The 19,146-nt window shown below is 30.4% G+C and overlaps 1 protein-coding gene across 4 annotated transcripts in view; it reads left to right on the top strand.

Moving 5' to 3' along the window:
• LOC145252775 (uncharacterized) overlaps positions 1 to 19,146 on the top strand; it is a 297,793-nt gene that overhangs the window by 208,238 nt on the left and 70,409 nt on the right. For all 4 annotated transcript variants that reach the window (XM_080112722.1, XM_080112706.1, XM_080112712.1 and 1 more), the window contains 2 exons: positions 12,516 to 12,616; positions 13,813 to 13,938. In XM_080112722.1, coding sequence (XP_079968848.1) covers positions 12,516 to 12,616; positions 13,813 to 13,938 — 227 coding nt within the window. The remainder of the gene's footprint in view (positions 1 to 12,515; positions 12,617 to 13,812; positions 13,939 to 19,146) is intronic.

The following is a 19,146-nucleotide window of genomic DNA, read 5'->3' as shown; positions in this document are numbered from 1 at the left end:
CTAACATTTGATATAAGATCCAGGCATATTAATTTACTGTAAATGTCGGTTCTGAGAAAAAGTAATCATATTACACAGGAAGTAAGTAACTTAACGTAAATTAACGTCTAAACAAGACGTCTACCTTCGCCAGAACCTTTATTTAAGACTAGCCTGTATACCCGGCGTTGCCCGGGTGTCTGAATGCGTGTTGAGAGAAAAAAAAAGTTGTAGTACGCAGGCAGGCTCGAACCCGTATCATGAAGAAGGAAAAGAACATGAAAAAAAAAAAAACGTAACGTTCTTGCCGTTGTGCCCATCGCCAAACCGGAAGTGGTGGACGTTTAAATTAAGGCTAGTCAATCGAAAATAGGAGATGACTTTCGAAAATATCTGAAAAAAAAAAAGACGACTCCTTGTAGAAAATGCCCAGTTGAGGTTTAAGGAATTAATGTTTTTAGCTAATATTTCGTTATTTGTGGTCAGAAGGGCCGAGTTTCAAAACGATACCGATCTTGTGAAAATCCGTCGCCTCTGTCGAAAGTTTTAGGAAAACATACATGCATACATACATTTAAACAAACAAGTGAGATTTATATTATAGATGATTTAAAATGTCTGTCTTTTATTCTATATAATGAAAACAGTAGATGCATGTATGCTTGTCTATCTGTGTGTCTCTGTGTAAATATTTAACCGATAAACTTTGAACTACTGGGCACATAACACAAAATTTAACAGAAAATAGTAATCATACACCAAAATGGTTTATAACGAGTAAAATGTTTGGATTAAGTCGTCGGCATTTTGAAATGAAAATGCTCATTGCCAGCAGATTCGTATTTTTTTGCGCATGCCGAAATTCGATTCATTTTTTCAAGTCTTGTAATAATTAGTGTTTCTTATCTATCTCTCGGTGGTTTCATCAGTTAAGGAATGTGGCTGAAGCGTTAAACGTTTTAGTTTTGACTGACACACAAATCATGTGTTTTTTTTAACACGAATCATTACAATATACTAGGTACAATATATTAACTAGAGAAGTTGTTCTGTAATATTAAATACGAAATCTGAATGAAATAAAATATATTTAAACGTACTTTACGACCTGACAAGCGTGTCTCCCTCGTTGCTTGCTAATATCTAATATAAAATCTTTAACAAAAATAGTTTACAATGATATTTTAAAATAATTTATGTCTCTAATATAGCATTTATTTATTTATTTTGATAAATTTTAGAGGAATTGCTTTTAATGTCAGAAATGTGTCTGTATGTTTCTGGGTGAATGACTGCTTGAGCGTGTGTGCCTCAGTGTATATGTGTGTGCACTTGTGTGTGTGTGTGTGTGTGTGTGTGTGTGTGTGTGTGTGTGTGTGTGTGTGTGTGTGCGTATCTCCATGTTTTGTCTTTCTTTCAGTTGTTTTACGCGCTAATTTCTCGATCCTAACAAACAATCATCTCTCTTTGCTAAGCCCAGCAGGTTAACAGCCTCAAAGGCAGATGTTATAATTTACCAGCTTCGCTTTGAGCCACTTAGAGCAGAAAAAGTGGAAGAAAATAATTTTCTTTGAAAGAGATATTGAGAGAAAAGGCGAAAAAGAAAAGAAAAAAATGATTCCGAAGAATGTAAAGTGATGTAGGGTAGATTAATGAGAGAGGCGAACAAAAGCCTTCTGAAATAGATACTACAACGAGCCTTTAAAACGAAGAGAAACTGCACTCAGTCGCCTTCTACCTTCTCTCTGACGACGACATGTGCTTGGATGAAAATTTACTCGTCTTTCTTTCTTTGGTTAATCAGTCCACTTCATTTCTATCCATTTATCTTTCTGCCCTTTCCTGAACCCCACTCTTTTATGTGAGTGGGGCTAGGCATATAGGCGGGGGCCCCTTTTCCTGAACTTAACTCTTTTTATGCGAGGGGCGCGCGGGGAGGTAGGGTTGGGAGGTAGAGCGACTTCACACGTAAATAAAAACTGATGCTGCGATAAAAATTCAAGGCAAACAAGGTTATAATTCATCCTGAAACAAGATATCAAGAAATTCAAGTGATTCGCAAACAAATGAACCTTTTTTTTTAAACAACAATATCAAAGAAGAGAATTAAAACGTGTAAGACAAATTCAAAAGACATTTTTTTTTTACAAAACTGAGAAATACTTTGTTAAGAATATATATTTATACAGTTGTAAATCTGTTATGTTTTTTCTTTGTGAGCTTGTTACTGTGCACACGTAATTTGCACATGAATATTTGTGATCGTCACGAGGAGTGGCGTAAGTGAAGAGCAATCCAGAAGAGATTTAGACTTTACAGATGGTAACGTGAAAAGTAAAAGCAGGAAAAGAGAAAGAGATAAAAATAAAGATGAGAGTGTTTAAAACACAAATAATTGTTATGACAAACTAAATATTTACGTAAAAATAGAAATCTAAATGGAAAACTTTGTCTTTTACAAAAGTTGCAAAAAGATTTCATTCATATTTTTAATGTTATGTGCTACAAATTAATTATTTCTTAAAAATACTTTATTGTTAACGAATGTCAATGAAGTGTTTAACAAATACTGACTCAACGGTTCCTAGAAATTCTAGTGACAATAAAATTTATTGCTTCAACACTCATTGAAACAAGGAAATTCTCTGAAAAATCAGTTCACAAAGCTCACTTGTCATTCTGATGTAAGTTTGAAATTGTATTATTTATTTATGAATATTTGCGGTAAATAAAAATTTCTGTTCATTATCTACATAATTCATATTATATAATATATATATATATACATATATATATTATATATATACATATATATATATAAGTATATTATATATATATATATATATATATATAATATAGGTTTTATTTTTTATTACCGTATCTTTCTGTTAAGTTACATCATTACACGGCCGTTTTTTTTTTTTGGCCGACAGCCGTGTAGCCGAAACAATAATGTAACTTAACAGAAAGATACGGTAATAAAAAATAAAACGCATAGTTGCTCTACAACATTATGTAGCACTTTCTTCAGTTTTTATTAATTACCACCTCCACTAAATATACATAATATATATATATATATATATATATATATATATATATATATATATATATAAAATAGGGATTTTACTGCATTATCAGGTCAACAGAACAGAAACCTCTTTAGGCTGTGGCATTTCAAAACTAAAGTCTTCTCATTTCAAAACTAAGTCTTCTCATCATAAAAGGATAAAAGCGACACCATACAACTATATATATAATATTATTATTTCATTTATATGTGCATCATTTTATGCACTAACGAATCAACACTTATCAAACGACGCTCAGGATTGTTAATGGATTTTTAGGTTGGCAGTGAAACAATAACGTGAGGATAAGAAAAGGGTGGCTCAACAAGGATTTATTAACACTGGACTTGAAAACGACGATAAAGAACAGGAAGAGTAATGGGACTTCATCTGTAAGAAAGAAGCTGTAGAATATAGAAGAGGACATACCCACTAGTTTTTAAAGTAGGGGTTGTACTCTATTAAGATAGAAAGGGTTCTCTAAGAAACACCTTTCCAGATGTGGCAACTATATTCTATTTTTTTACTCTTATATATGTAAGCGATTGCGTTTTGTATATAGAAAGTCGTAGACTTGAATTTCACCCTCATTTAGGCTAATCAGTAGGACATACCTTAATTCGGGATTCTAAAAACGAGTCCTGTGCATGCGAGGCGAGTAGTCTGCCACCAGGGTCAATGCGGCATTTATAAAAAGTACATAAACTAAGGAGTGGCGGTCTGTTGAATTTCCCTAGTTTTCTTCCCAAATAGTATATAGTCATTAAACTACAATTAATTTTAAGTCGATATTTCACAAGTGGGATTAATTGTCGCAACTAGAAAGAATGCAAGTAACTCGACTTTCCAAAATTTGCATTCGGACGTGCCCTACTGATGTGTCCAAAGAAGAGCTCAATATGAGTCTAAGGTTTGCGATTTGTAGCTTACATGCCTTGAGTGGGCTACTAATTTATCTCGCTGTGGAAATAATTATATATATATATATATATATATATATATATATATATATATATATATATATATATATATACTCCTATAAATCCGTTTTTCTTTTGCGTGTATTGATATTCATATAAAACCCCCTCTTTTCTATTTATTTAAAAAGAGAATACAATTTTCTTATATGTGGCTTGTGGAATTGCATCTACTAGAAAAAGATCTAGCTAATTTGCATATTCTTTTAAACATTCATTTTAATTAATTTCCTATTAGTTTTTTCGGTTTTCTTATGGGATGATTATCTTTAGTTAACTATTACGCGTAATTATATTCATGCAGATATTCTACATGATTTATACTTGCATAATATTTGCGTAAAATTTTTACAGAAAACACAAAATTGTTTTCATATATATTTATGTATACGTGTATATTTTTGTTTAATCTATCAATCTATCTATCTATCTATCTATCTATAAAAGTGAACGTGTCTGTGTATCTGTGTGTCTGTGTACATTTTCCTACGCTATAACTCTGTCAATTTTCAGTCTACAGACTCGAAAATTGATATACAGGGTACTGAGATTTGGGAAAATCTTTGTAATTCGTTTTCGGCCAGAAATTTGGCTTTTAAGGGGGCAAAGTTCAACGATGTGACCTTTGAGAACTCTACCAAACTCCTCCGATAATTTTGGGTCTAAAAACCTGTAACTTTTTAGATATAGGTTACTTGGGCATGGATCTTACTTAATAACTTGATTTGAGCCTCCAAACACCCGGGCAACACTGGGCGTAAATGCTAGTATATATATATATATATATATATATATATATATATATATATATATATATTTATTGTTTTTAAATATAATCTCGTTATATTCAGGCACTTTGATGAGCCGTAGACAACGAAATACGTGTCAATGGATAATTATATTTTGAAAACAATATATATGCCGCTCCCCGTGTGGGGGTACCAAATTGGTTAAAGGGAAACTTTTAGGTAAAAATGCACTTTTGTAAATAATTGAACTTATTTAAAAACGTATCGCAAAAACAAAAACAAATAACAAACTCATATATATATATGTGTGTGTGTGGGTGTGTGTGTGTGTGTGTGTGTGTGTGTGTGTGTGTGTGTGTGTGTGTGTGTGTGTGTGTGTGTGCGCGCGAATTCTAATTCGGCATTATGCAGATTCCGTTAGTATTTCAACAATTTAACACTTTAACTGTTTAATTTTCTTGTGGAGCCCTAAATAAATTTGGCGTTTTTTATATATTTTATTGCAATATACAATTAAATAAAAGCTGATATATATGTATATTATTCCCTGTAAAAAGAATAAAAAGATATATAAAGGAAAGGTAATATAATCAACAGTACTAATACTATATAATCCGTACAATAAGTGAGCAAGAAATAGAAAAAGTAAAGGTGAAAATATGGCGAGCATAAATAGATTTTAAATCTTGTCTAATTTTTGGTATATTTAATCGGCTTTGAAAACTTATTTTTCTTGATGCAAACACTTTAGCCAGATTCTTATGTGTGACACAATCGGTAAATAAACGGGTCATATTCATCACATGTACATACACGCACTTTAAAAAAATTAACTTACTTAAATTCTCGTGTCAGCAACTTTTTAGAATGTAAATGTAAATATATATATATAACTTTCTAATTCTATTTAATATGTAATATAAATGATTTATTCAAAAAATAATCGAGGTATTTGACAAATATTTAGAAATTATAAATAATTACAAAGTTATTTATATTTAAATTAAAGTGAAAAGACATTTTGATCAAACAACTTTATTTATTATTAGGTTATTCTCGTGAGAATAATAAAATTAATTGTTTCATTGTTTTCATGATAATTTTTTCATCATTTCTGTTTCTTTCAAGGCATAACAACACGGGTATACACGCACATAACACGCACATTCATCGATCACGCACACTTCCATGCATAACACACATATCATAGATCATCACACACTTACATGCATAACACACATATCATAGATCATCAAACACTTACATGCATAACACACACATTCAGAGATCACACACATTTGCATACATAACACACACATCATAGATCACACACACACTTGCGTACAAAACAGACATATTCATACATTACACGCACTTGCATACATAACACACACATCATAGATCACATACACATTTGCGTACAAGACACACACATTCACAGATCACACACATTCATACGCACATGGTAAAAATGTATGCATTTACACTCTTGTCCTTGGCATTTGCTGTTTTCGATAAAGATGCAAAATAAAAAAAGAACTTAATGCAATTTTTTGTCTGTTGTGATCAAAGAGACTTTTTGTCGGAGAAGACAGCTGCTTCCCAATATTAATGGCGGTAATAGGGACTAAGATGAGTGGCACAAGCTGTGAAAGTCTCGTTCGCAGAGCAGAGACAGAGATAAGTGGGGAGATCGCCATAATGCAGTCGACCTTTTCATTGGATCATTGATTTTTTCGTTTTGTGTCATTAAAAATGTGTGGCAAACAGTGTTGTTTCGCAATCACATAAATTCGAAGCCAATCGTTTTGTCTATAAAAAAAAGATCGCGAATTAATAACTGGACAATTATACAAACTTTTACAATTGTTTGTGATCAATGTTAATATAATTTAAATAGTTTATTTTTTGTTGGATTAACAATGTACAATCTGTTTTTATGTTCAACATTTATTTAAAAACGTAACAATTGAGTAAGGATAAAATATCAAATAAAAATAAATAAAACACACATGCACACACGATATGTATATATATATATATATATATATATAGAGAGAGAGAGATAAAGAGATAGTATGTTAACTAACACAAACATTATTAGCTACATATGTGCATACATGTTTCTGTAGTTATCTCTAGTTAGAGATCATCACGTCATCAAGCTAACAGATCGAAAGACGTCCTAATGGTCTATAGTGTAGAGATCGTTAATGAAACATGTATGCATATATGTAGCTAATATTTTTCTATGAATAAACGTATTATAAATACGCTCTGTTCATACATCGAACACTCCTTAATAAACATAAAAGTTTCAGTGGAGCTACATTTAGGAAACAAAAACTGTACACCCACAAGCGAGGCTAGTTGTTTGTTTGTTAGTTTGTAGACAAACTAGCAGCTCGAGCACTGTAAAAGCGATGGGCGAGTGTTTATTTAATGAACATTTGAAGAGACATTTATGAGCACCGATCTGTGGTCCAGTGGTTAGAACTGCCGTCCATCAACACGGTGGTTGTAGGTTTAATCCACGGCTAGGGAAATACGCCAGGCTAGCCGCACTGATGAGTTGTTAAACAATGAAACAATACAGGATGTTGATGAATATATATATATATATATATATATATATATATATATATATATATATATATATATATATATATATATATATGTCGTAGCAAAGTGTCCAAACATAAAGAAAATTCAATATAAGTGCATCGTATTTTTTCTTAAATATTACAAATGGTCAGAAATGGTTTTACATCCGATATAAGGGAACCAGCTAATGGTGTAAAAATATTGCGTTCCTCACCACTGATATGAACAGAATCTGAAGATAGTCATTATTTTTTTTACCGTTACCTGGTCATAAAATATCGGATTTGAAACCGACAGTACCGATGTTTTTGGATCTTCTTCTGTAACATTTATATATATATATATATATATATATATATATATATATATATATATGAAAAAAGTCCATATTCAAAATTACACGATGTTGACCATCTTAAAATTTATTCCTTGAAGTACATAGAAAAGTCTTGACAGCACCTGTTTCTTAGAACAAAATCATTCATTTAATTACTATATCAATCAAGAATTGTACACGTCAACATGCTTAAAAAAATGTGTCAGATGGTCAACATCCCGAAAATTTCATTGAGCTTGATAAATTGAAGAATTGGTATAAATAAAAGGGGAAATTTAAAAAAAACATATTTCAATATATATATATATATATATATATATATATATATATATATATATATAACTACTTCATTTACTCACATAAATTTAATATACGAAAGTATAGATTTATGCGTAAACTTTAAGTATTTACTTCAAAAGTGCTCAATACGTAGGTAGAACTAGTTAGTGATTTATAAAATATATATGGCGATTAAGCTACACTGAATATTCTGCGTTTCATCCAACTATAGGATTCGTCAGGCTTATGCGCATAAGCCTGACGAATCCTATAGTTGGATGAAACGCAGAATATTCAGTGTAGCTTAATCGCCATATATATTTTATAAATCACTATATATATATGTGCGTGTGTGTGTGTGTGTGTGTGTGTGTGTGTGTGTGTGCGTGTGTGTGTGTGTGTGTGTGTGTGTGTGTGTAGCATTTTTTGTCCCGCCCGCCTTTTTTTCTTTCTATTCAAAAAATGCTACATTGCCTAAAGTGTGTTTATTCATAAAGTCTGAAGAAATGTTGGTTTTTGAAAATTTTCAAACGATATATTTGAAATTGTTGAACTAGACATTGAAACAATTGTAACGTAAAATGAAATACACTTTTTGTTGCCATCAACACCTTGTCTTGAAGTCTTATTTTTGCACACACAGTATATTAATGCTCAATTATGAAATGTGAAAATTTTGTAGCTTCAACCATTTTGGGCTTAAAACCTATTGGTATATGAGAATTTACTGAATTACACGAACTCAGTATATTACATATATATATATATATATATATATATATATATGTATATATATATATATATATATATATATATATATATATATATAGTTGGCAATTTATAAAATATATATGGCGATTAAGCTACACTGAATATTCCGCGTTTTATCCACTCTAGGATTCTTCAGGCTTATGCGCATAAGCCTGAAGAATCCTAGAGTGGATGAAACGCGGAATATTCAGTGTAGCTTAATCGCCATATATCTTTTATAAATTACTAACTAGCTCTACCTACGTATTGAGCACTTTTGAAGTAAATACTTAAAGTTTACGCATAAATTTATACTTTCGTATATTAATTTTATGTGAGTAAATGAAGTAGTTATATATATAAATATATATATATATATATATATATTGCTAGACAATCGGAAAAACACAAGGAAAATAATTTAATATAAAAAATGTCATTAAATGAGAAACACTTGCTTTTTGTTGAAAGAATTAAAAAATGCTTTTACATTTATAAGTACACACACATGCACACACACACACACATATATATATATATATGTGTTTATATATATACATACATATTTATATATATATATATATGTGGAGAGTGAAAGAAAAAAGTAGAGAAAGATAGAGATAGCTATTAACACTTCTATTAAGAAGTAAACCAAACCTTTTATATTTAAGTACATATATATAGAGGAATATCTAGAGAAGAAGACAGAAAGAGCAACAAATATATTGAAAAGCGGCGTGAAAAAAATAATATGCAAAATATTCTATTTCTGATCCATTTTTCCAGACCTGATTAAAAAAGGTGTGTACCTGATTATTTTAAATATCCTTTAACACTTCAATAAATACATTTCTCAAAAACAAACTTTAGCAATTGAAGTCATCTAATGACTTTTGAAATCATAATTTGCACATTCGCAGCCAAGAAAACATTTGGCCTCAAACAATCAATTATCTCTAATACTAAACATTATAAAATCGGATTTTCTTGACACTTTATAGCCAACCGACTATTTGGTCGTACAGCTGTTTCTAGCTAAGATAAACAACACGCATTTATTCTGTGTGTTTCTCTTTCTGTGTTTCAACAAGTCTCTATCTAGTTGCCTTCCCCGCTAAATGACGCATTTAAAATGCATATATTTTCATAGCATTCACTGATTTTGATATTTATCTCTTTTTTCGGTCCGAACAGAAACATAATCACTATATTTGTGTTTGTATGTCTATCTATGTATGCGTGTGTGTATGTATGCGTGTGTTTGATTATGAACGTCTTCCTCTTCTGCTAAATCCTAATATTTGGCAACAATATGAAACAGCTTGTTCATAATATACAAACTGAGTCACAAAGACGGATATGAAAACGATATAGAGAAACATCGTTACACTTCCATTAAATACACTTGCTTTTATTCAACGAAAACAGGCGAATTGATATTGACTGGTTATAAATACATGTTATCAGCTTAACATTACGGATCAGTTGAAAGTGATAGACCTTTTAGCTTTAATACATTGAATCAGTTTTTTAAGTGAATTTTCAATGACAATATTAAATTCTGATGGAACAGATTTGATTTCGATCAGAACAAGGTACATCAAACTAGGATTATAAAAACTTCATACTATCGAAATAATAAGTAAATATTTAATAATCTTTTTTAACTCTTTTTTGATTCCTAATGTTTGCTTAATAAATAGAATTATATGTGCTACGTTTGAAAATAGGCTGAGTTGTTTTTTATATCTATGTTTAAATCAAATATCACTGGAAGAATAAATCAATAAATACAATGAAAGATTGATGACATTAAGGCAGAAATAGACTATAATTCGTCCTCAATATCGTTATCAAGTTCGAAAGTCTTTGAAAGAATAATGCATTTTAAAGTAATTATTCTGTTTAATATGAGAATTTAAATTGTACAAACATGTTTTCACATTACTTTATGAGATGTTTATTTTGAATTACAATTCTAGCGAGTAAGTAGTGAGCCTAAACTCTATATCAAATCATCTTATTTGAATGAGCAATTTTTCTAAACGGAAAACTGTTTTATTTCTCTTCAGATTTTTGTAATTTAAATTAGTTTCTCCCTCTTAAATAAGATCTCAAAAGGAGTTTCCAATCTAATAAGTTCCACGTTGTTAACTAGGCTCCAACTCCTGTCTCATCGTCGTAATGTTGCATCTCTGTGCCTGTTTTACAAGTATGTTAATGGAATGCACTCTGATGAACGCGTTGTACTTGTACCCCCTCGACGTACATATCACCAGCAAACCCGCTTAGCAAAAACCACACTCCTTCATTCTAGAAATCCCTTAATGCCAGAAAACTTTCTACTTCAATAGTTTCTTCCATCGAACAGCTAAACTTTGGAATTCCCTTCCTGCTACCTGCTTCCCTGACTGTACTGATATGCAGAAGTTTAAATGTAACGTAAACCAACATCTAATTACCCTTTCTAAGGCGTGGTCCTAATTATCAGTCCCTTACGTTCAACTGGTCATATGCCTTGCTTGGTGTGGAGGTGAGCAAAAACAGAATTATTATCCTCATTTATATCTCTATTTCTAGCATGTTCTAAACGATGTGCATTTTACCCCTTTTTCGAGTGGTGTTTGTTTTCCGATATTTAAATTCAATTGAATTTGATTATATGTGAATTTTTAAATATACTTTCATGCGATGAAGTAAGAAACTAGATATTTATTATCAAATCAATAAGCATTTATGAAATAAGAGCCATGGTGGTGACAGAACTATCCAAAATCCAGGCTAAATAAGTCTAGCACTCACGTCTTGAAATCTTGACTCTAGAATCATTCATCAAACTGTTCATGTCCGCAACTCATGTTTTAATTTCAATTTGTAAACAGCATGAAAATATATACACAGACAGTCCATGTATTAATCCTGTATAGTTTAGAGTTATGGATGTTCCTGTTTTAATGTTATATCTCAAACAGTTAAAAATGACTGTTTCTTTAAACCAGGAATGCTTCAGAAATTAAAAACGTTATAAAAATGTATAAGCTAAAAAGAACTGGAGAAAATATAAACATCTATGCTTGTATAATACGTGAAAACACGTGATCCGTTTAGCCAGAAATTGTTTATATGCGTAATTGAATGTATAATTGCGTACGTGTTACGTTAGTTGATAACGTTTTTTTTCAAGTAATAAAAAGTCAAATATTTTACAAACAAAAATACATTGTGAGATCATAATATCCAATTCTCTCTCTCTCTCTCTCTCTCTCTCTCTCTCTATCTCTCTCTCTTTCTCTCTCTCTCTCTCTCTAACACACACACACTCTCTCTCTCTCTCTTTAATTTCTCTTTCTCTCTTTTTCCCTCTCTGTACCCAGCTGTCACTGTGTCATCCCGTTTTACTGTCTCAATTTCTTCCACTCTATCTCCTCTCTATTTCCATCTTTCTCTCTCTCTCTCTCACACACACACACACACACATACACACGCACATCATGCCCTTCTCTTGACCAATTTCTTATAATTCGCACTGGCCATTACCATCCATGAATATATAAAATGTGCACAGTGACAAGATAGCAAGCAATATCATCACGAATTATTAAAAATTGTTTTGAAACTTATTCCAAAACTTCTCGCTTAACACTTAGCATTTAGATCTTTCGATTTCACTTTATATATATAGATTAGATTTTATAAAGCCATTTATTAAGTTGAGTTATTTAGATAAAACCATTTTTATCACATTAATTATTTTAATATTTTATTTCAGGTCCAATGATGAAAGATCAGAAGGAGGTTTAAGGCTAACAGACAAAGTTTCACATCATATGGTTGATAAACAATATCACAATATGATACAAATCGACCAAAGTAAGAATATGAGTTTTTATTTTTTCATTTTATTCTTTTCATTTATATAAATTTCACAAAATAATCTAAACCATTTGAAATTGCAGCAATATTTTTTATTTTCTTTTTTAAAAAACTGTTTGAAATTAAAAATAATGATTATAAATTGTCTGCAAATAAAGTAACAATATCACTTGTTTTCTTTTATGAATCCAATGCTGTGTTCTGTGATATAAGAATCAATTAAAAAATAATGTTTCCATACAAATCTCCTATCTGACAAACAGTATGGATTTAGGCAATATCGTTCTACTGCAGATATTTTAACATTTATCTCTGAACGCATATACCATGCATTGGATAAGGCGGGTGAAATCAGGGTTGTAGCTCTTGATATATCCAAGGACTTGGACCAAATCTGGCACGACAAGCTTTTAATGAAAATTAAATCGTACGGTATAACTGAACTATACTAAAAATAATTAGATCCTTCTTAGACATTTTTTTTAAAAGGTTTTTATTTAAAAAAGGTTTCTATTTTAAAAAAGGTTTTTATTTTTTAAAAAAAAGGTTTTTATTTAAAAAAAGGTTTTTATTTAAAAAAAAGTTTTTATTTTAAATAAAAGGTTTTCATTTAAAAAAAAAGGTTTTTATTTTTTAAAAAAGGTTTTTATTTTTAAAAAAAGGTTTTTATTTTTTAAAAATGAACTTCACGTGAAGAAAAAAATTAACCGGGGTAATAAATTATACTAAATTTCGATTTTCTGTTTCTAGTTTTTAACGTTTTTAATAATCATGTTGATGAACCCGTTCTTGTTAGATCACCAAAGTTAAGCGACGTTGAGCCTAGTCAGTACGATATGGGTGGCCAATTGAAAATACCAGGTACTGCATGTGCTCTCTGCTTGTATCGGCATTATTTCTAGTCGTCCTGGATTTTAATTTGTCACTGCAATCAGGCAGTGGCTCTTCAGTAGGAGCGTGATTAAGAATTACACAAGCCTTGCGTCACGTTTTCACGGAAAGCCATCTTTACAAGCGGTAGCCATTGTTTCTCGAGACTGAATGGATGCGATCATGATGATGATGATTATGATGAATATTTTATACATTTTTTTTTTAAATTAAAATCATATTTTTACCGTTTGAAAACGTACTTTTCTAATCACGATTTATTTCTGATTGAATTCTTATTGTTCCTATTTATATTTAATCAGGTCAAAAACCCCTAAATCTGCAGATCAACGGACATGTTAAGGATCTCTCAAAAACTGGGATGAAACGCGACTATGACGATGATGATAATGATGATGAAAAAGATACAGACGATGAAAAAGACGATGGTAAGTTCTTCGATATCTTTAAACATTTCAACGGAAACTGTCAAATGGCTGGCTTACAAGACCTTTAAATTAGTTTCACAAAGGAAAAGATTGAAAAAGAAACTGTATGATATAATGATTCCATTTTATTCATGGGATGAAGCTTATATGAATGCAAAGTTTGCAAACTTTACTTTCTTTATAAGCTTTATTGTCTAAAGAGGTTTCTAGTTACTGGTAACTAGCTGACCGAAACATCAACTGTGTAGCTACTGCTTATGTAAAAACAAATAAAGAATATGTCCTGTTCTACTTCAGTGTTGAGCACTCTTGTATTAACCTCGTTAAACTTCATCGATTACCTCTGGAACACAATAATCTCATATATATATATATATATATATATATATATATATATATATATATATATATATATATATAAGCGAGATAAGACACTGATTAAAATCCGATGAAATAAATGTGTCTATATTTTGATTTCAGAATTTATATTTAACAACTAAATTTATGTGTGTATATATATATATAATATTTGAGGTTATTGAGTATGTGTGTATGTGTGTATATTTATATATATATATATATATGTTTTGATTAATTTTAAGAACACTTCCCTTAAATGGTCAAAATAAGCCTGAAGAGTCCTAGAGTGGATGAAACGCGGAATAATCAGTATAGCGTAATCGCCATATATATTTTATAAATTACTAACTAGCTCTACCTTCGTATTGAGCACTTTTGAAGTAAAGTTTACGCATAAATCTATACTTTCGTATATTAATTTTATGTGAGAAAATTAAGTAGTATATATATATATATATATATATATATATATATATATATATATATATATAGAGAGAGAGAGAGAGAGAGAGAGAGAGAGAGAGAGAGGAGAGAGACATGGAGGGAAGGGAGTAAGATGATTGATAATTTATAATTAAAATTAAAAATTAAAAAACGGTATACGGAAGAAAAAAACAAAATCACTAAACTGTCCGATCGTTTCGGAAACGATTATTTTTTATTGTGATAGACAATGAGTCTTGGACAATAATTGTATCATATAGTTTTTGGAAACAAAGTCTCCTCATCAGCAAATATATTGGGTGGGAGGTTTTCGAAAAACACCAAAAATAAACCTAGCATTTTTTAAGTAAGGCAGATGTATCTTTTAATCTAGCCCATTTAGTATATATATATATATATATATATATATATATATATATATATATATATATATATATATATATATAAAATGGGTTAATAAATTCCAACGAAAGAAAGATGTATATTTAAATAAGGGAGTAGTCACCAACAATGTGTATTTTTTAACATTATTGTATTATTCCGTGTCTTGGTTTTTCATTGAGAATTATGTTTGGATCATTGTAATAATGTTTTTAAGTCATTGAAATCGTTTACGCGCGTTTCAGACGGTACTGAATAATGAATGATCGGGCTATTAGTTTAGGAGTTATTCATATATGGGAGTGAATCATATATATATATATATATGTATATATATATATATATATATATATATATATATATATATATATATATATATATATATATATATATATATACTAGCAGAATTACCCGTCGTTGACTGGGTTCAAAAACAGCCTACAGAAAATGAACTGTGATTTATGAAAGTATGATAGCTTATGAAAAGGAGGAGGTTGTAAAGGGATAGGTGTTGATACTCAAAAGTTTTATCCTAAGCAAAATATCATGAAAGTAAAGATAATTTTCGCGAAAATATATTTTTTTTATTTCAACTTTGTTTTCATTCATAGCCAAGAGTGACCAACAAAATGATGTTTCCTTACAAAGGGAAAATGTTATATATATAATAATATAAATATACAAGAAATAAATGTTACCATAGTCAATAGAAGTTACTTTTATGGTAGAAAAGTTCATTAGTTTGTATTTTTAAGTAGTTTGTAAAAAATATTTTTTTAATTCACAAACCGGTTTTAAAAAAATCAAAATGTCAGTGACTTTGAAATGGAGAGCCTCGTTTTCAATTTGAAGAAGGGGCACCTGAGAATTCTGTGTTAACAATTTAAGAGAGTTCCGTCAACGTAAGGAATATTTATAAACATATTTTAATGTTTTCCGTTATTTTTGCTTGAAGAATATTCGATTATGGCATGTGTAGTTTATATAAAAATTTATTTAAGTAGTTATCGCCTCAAATTTCATTTTAATTTCGGTTCGCTGCAATTATTTCAAGTAAAGAGCATTATAAACTATTCCAAAACATGAACTGAACTTTTATTGACTATGGTAACATTTATCTTTTGTATATTTATTTTTTCGGGTAATCGTTTGTTGGCTTTTCTGCTAAACACTCTTACTAAATAATATCGACGAAATATCGAAAAACAAAGAAACAAAAATAGTTTTGACAAATAATGAAGCTTTACTTACTTTAGTAAAATAATCCGAAAGAGCAAAATGGTATATTAAAATAGTAAACACGTAATTACTTTAGTTTTTTTAAAATAAAGAATCGATATAAATATGAATAAGAAGAAAATAGCACCCTTTTCAAGCAGAACAGCTTCGTTTCAGTTTTACAGTATTGAACGGTGTAGTATTGCGCCGTCAGATTAAGGGTTTTACTATTGTAATGTAAAGAACACGCAGAAAGGATTGTAATCAACTGAATTCCTTCTAGTACACTGACAAAAAAAGCTTAAACAGATATATAAATAAAAATAAAAAGGTTATGTAAATGTTTTTAAAAAGACATGTAATCACGCGAGCAGGATATTTTTCCTTTTTTTGACAAAATAACAAATAACGTTCTTATTTTTTTAAATTTTTTATCTATTTATCTATTTTCGAAAGAGTGCCGCGTGCAAGTGGATAAGGAAAAAAATAGAGTTATGCAAAATTTATGTCGAGAATTGTCTAAAGTTCTGATTTTTTGGGGTTTTTTTTTGGCTTTCACTTTAATAAGAACGTGAATTTATGAGGTGAATTTATTCGACACAATATGATTCAACTCAAAAAAATAAATAAAAGCTAACATGAATTAAGATTAAAGTTAAGGTGTTATTGTGGACCCTCACCTCTTTTAAAAACCCTTGTTAAACTTTGTGACATATTTACATTCTATGGAGGTCAGGCGCGAACGAACACCCCATAATTCATCCATCACATGAACAAAGCTTCTTTCTTAGAACTGCACGCCTGTGGAACTCTGTTCCGTCTGCCTGCTTCCCACCGGACTACAACTTGGATGTGTTCAAGTCCAACGTTAACAAATTCCTAATAAACCGCCCCCTTAAGTAAACACTTCATCAAATCTCCACACTAACGTAATGTACTTGCAAGAACCCTAATCCCTGAGTGGCTTCCGGGCCTTGATAAGTGGTGATCACTGTGTAAAAAAAATTAGTATACCATATTTCTTCAAACTGAAACATAATTATCAAAGTATACTTACGCAAATAGATATGAAAAGTTTTTGTTAAAGTTTGTGCCATATTTCCATGGATTACAGGCGCGAACGCAGACCCCACAATTTTATTATACCATCCCTATTTAAGTTAAAACATACTTATCAAAGTATTCTTATGTACATCTATATCAAAAACATAGAATGGAAATAGGAACAAACTTTAATAAAGACTTTTCATATCTATCTGCGTAACTATACTTTGATAATAATGTTTCAGTTTGAAGAAAGATGGTATAATAAAATTATGGGGTGTTCGTTCGCGCCTGACTTCCATAGAATGGAAATATGTCACAAAGTTTAACAAGGTTTTTTTTTATATAGATCCACAGAATATTGTGATAAGTGTTTCAGTGTGAACAGGTATGGTATAATAAATTATGAGGTGTATCTATTTTATTTTTACTTTCATCATAGTTTGCTTTGGTTTTGATACCCCCAAATTCGAAGCTATCTTTTACAGCCCTTCCTTTTGATAACCTATCATACTTTTATAAATCAGAGTCCATTCTCTGTAAGCTGTTTTTGAACCCAGTCAACGACGGGTACTTTTGCGAGTGGATATATAATTTAAATTCTTTAAAATCACACCAAAATTAGATTAATAACTCAATATTATTCATATTTCTAGGACTCAAAATATATAATTAAGAAAAGTTTCTGATTTACTCTAAAATAACATTTTAATTCTTTTGGTCAAGATCAAAGTGTAGTATCTGTTCTTCAGATGCTGCACTTCCATTTCTTGTTCTCTTTCGGTGGAGGAGAAATCCTTCACGACTGAGACAATTTTTATTTTTGTACCTTTTCTCCACGTTAAAAAACGACCCTGGTGTCTAACTTTGTCCCGTGGGGAGGCATAGTAAATAGGTACATAGATATACAGATACATACATGCATAGCTGACGTCCTAAAATGAGATCTTTATGCGTGTATGCATGCGAGTGTGCGTAATGTGTGTGTGCGAGAAGTAATCTCGAATACGCAGTGAAGAAAGCGATTTACACACAGACACAAACCGCACACACGCACACAGTTCTCAAAATGTAATTTTCGCGCCGCTTTGCCATTAGTTGGTGTTTTTTATTTATCATTCAATAGCGGATAAAGAAAACGCTAGCTTTTCTATATTCTCATTTAGGTAAATCTAAGTAGCAGTGTTTTTTTTTATATAAATATAAATATACTGACAAAGGAAATATATTATTCGCCCACTTAAAAGTTTCGTTTTATTACAGCGATTATTGGCGTGATTAGTAACAACATATTTCTATATCCGCCTTTCTCTCTTTCTTATCTCTTTCTATCTTTCTTTCCCACTTCTTCGTCTACCTCTCCTTCTCTATTTTTCTCTTTCTTTCTCTCTCTCTCTCTCTCTCTCTCTCTCTCTCTCTCTCTCTCTCTCTCTCTATATATATATATATATATATATATATATATATATATATATATATATATATATATATATATATGGGTGCGTATGTTTATACGGTTTTTATACACAAGCTTCTCATCTAAACTAAATAACTGATCATTATGAATTTTTGGAATGTAGTCATTAAGCTTACGGGATCAAAATGAGGACTATATTGAGTTTAATTTAATTGCATATAATTTTATGAAAAGCAATAATAATTTAGGCGAAATTCCTTTGCGAAATTACCGATGTTTAAATATTTGTGTAAGTTTGATAACTGGTATTTGACATAAATTAATAAATATTGTTCGAATGTACA

The sequence above is a fragment of the Euprymna scolopes genome, chromosome 3, assembly GCF_053919585.1.
Source record: "Euprymna scolopes isolate OS-2025 chromosome 3, ASM5391958v1, whole genome shotgun sequence".
NCBI classification, from domain to species: Eukaryota; Metazoa; Mollusca; class Cephalopoda; order Sepiida; family Sepiolidae; genus Euprymna; species Euprymna scolopes.
The sequence above is the reverse complement of the archived record's forward strand: the minus strand, read 5'-3'. Positions and strand labels throughout refer to the sequence as shown.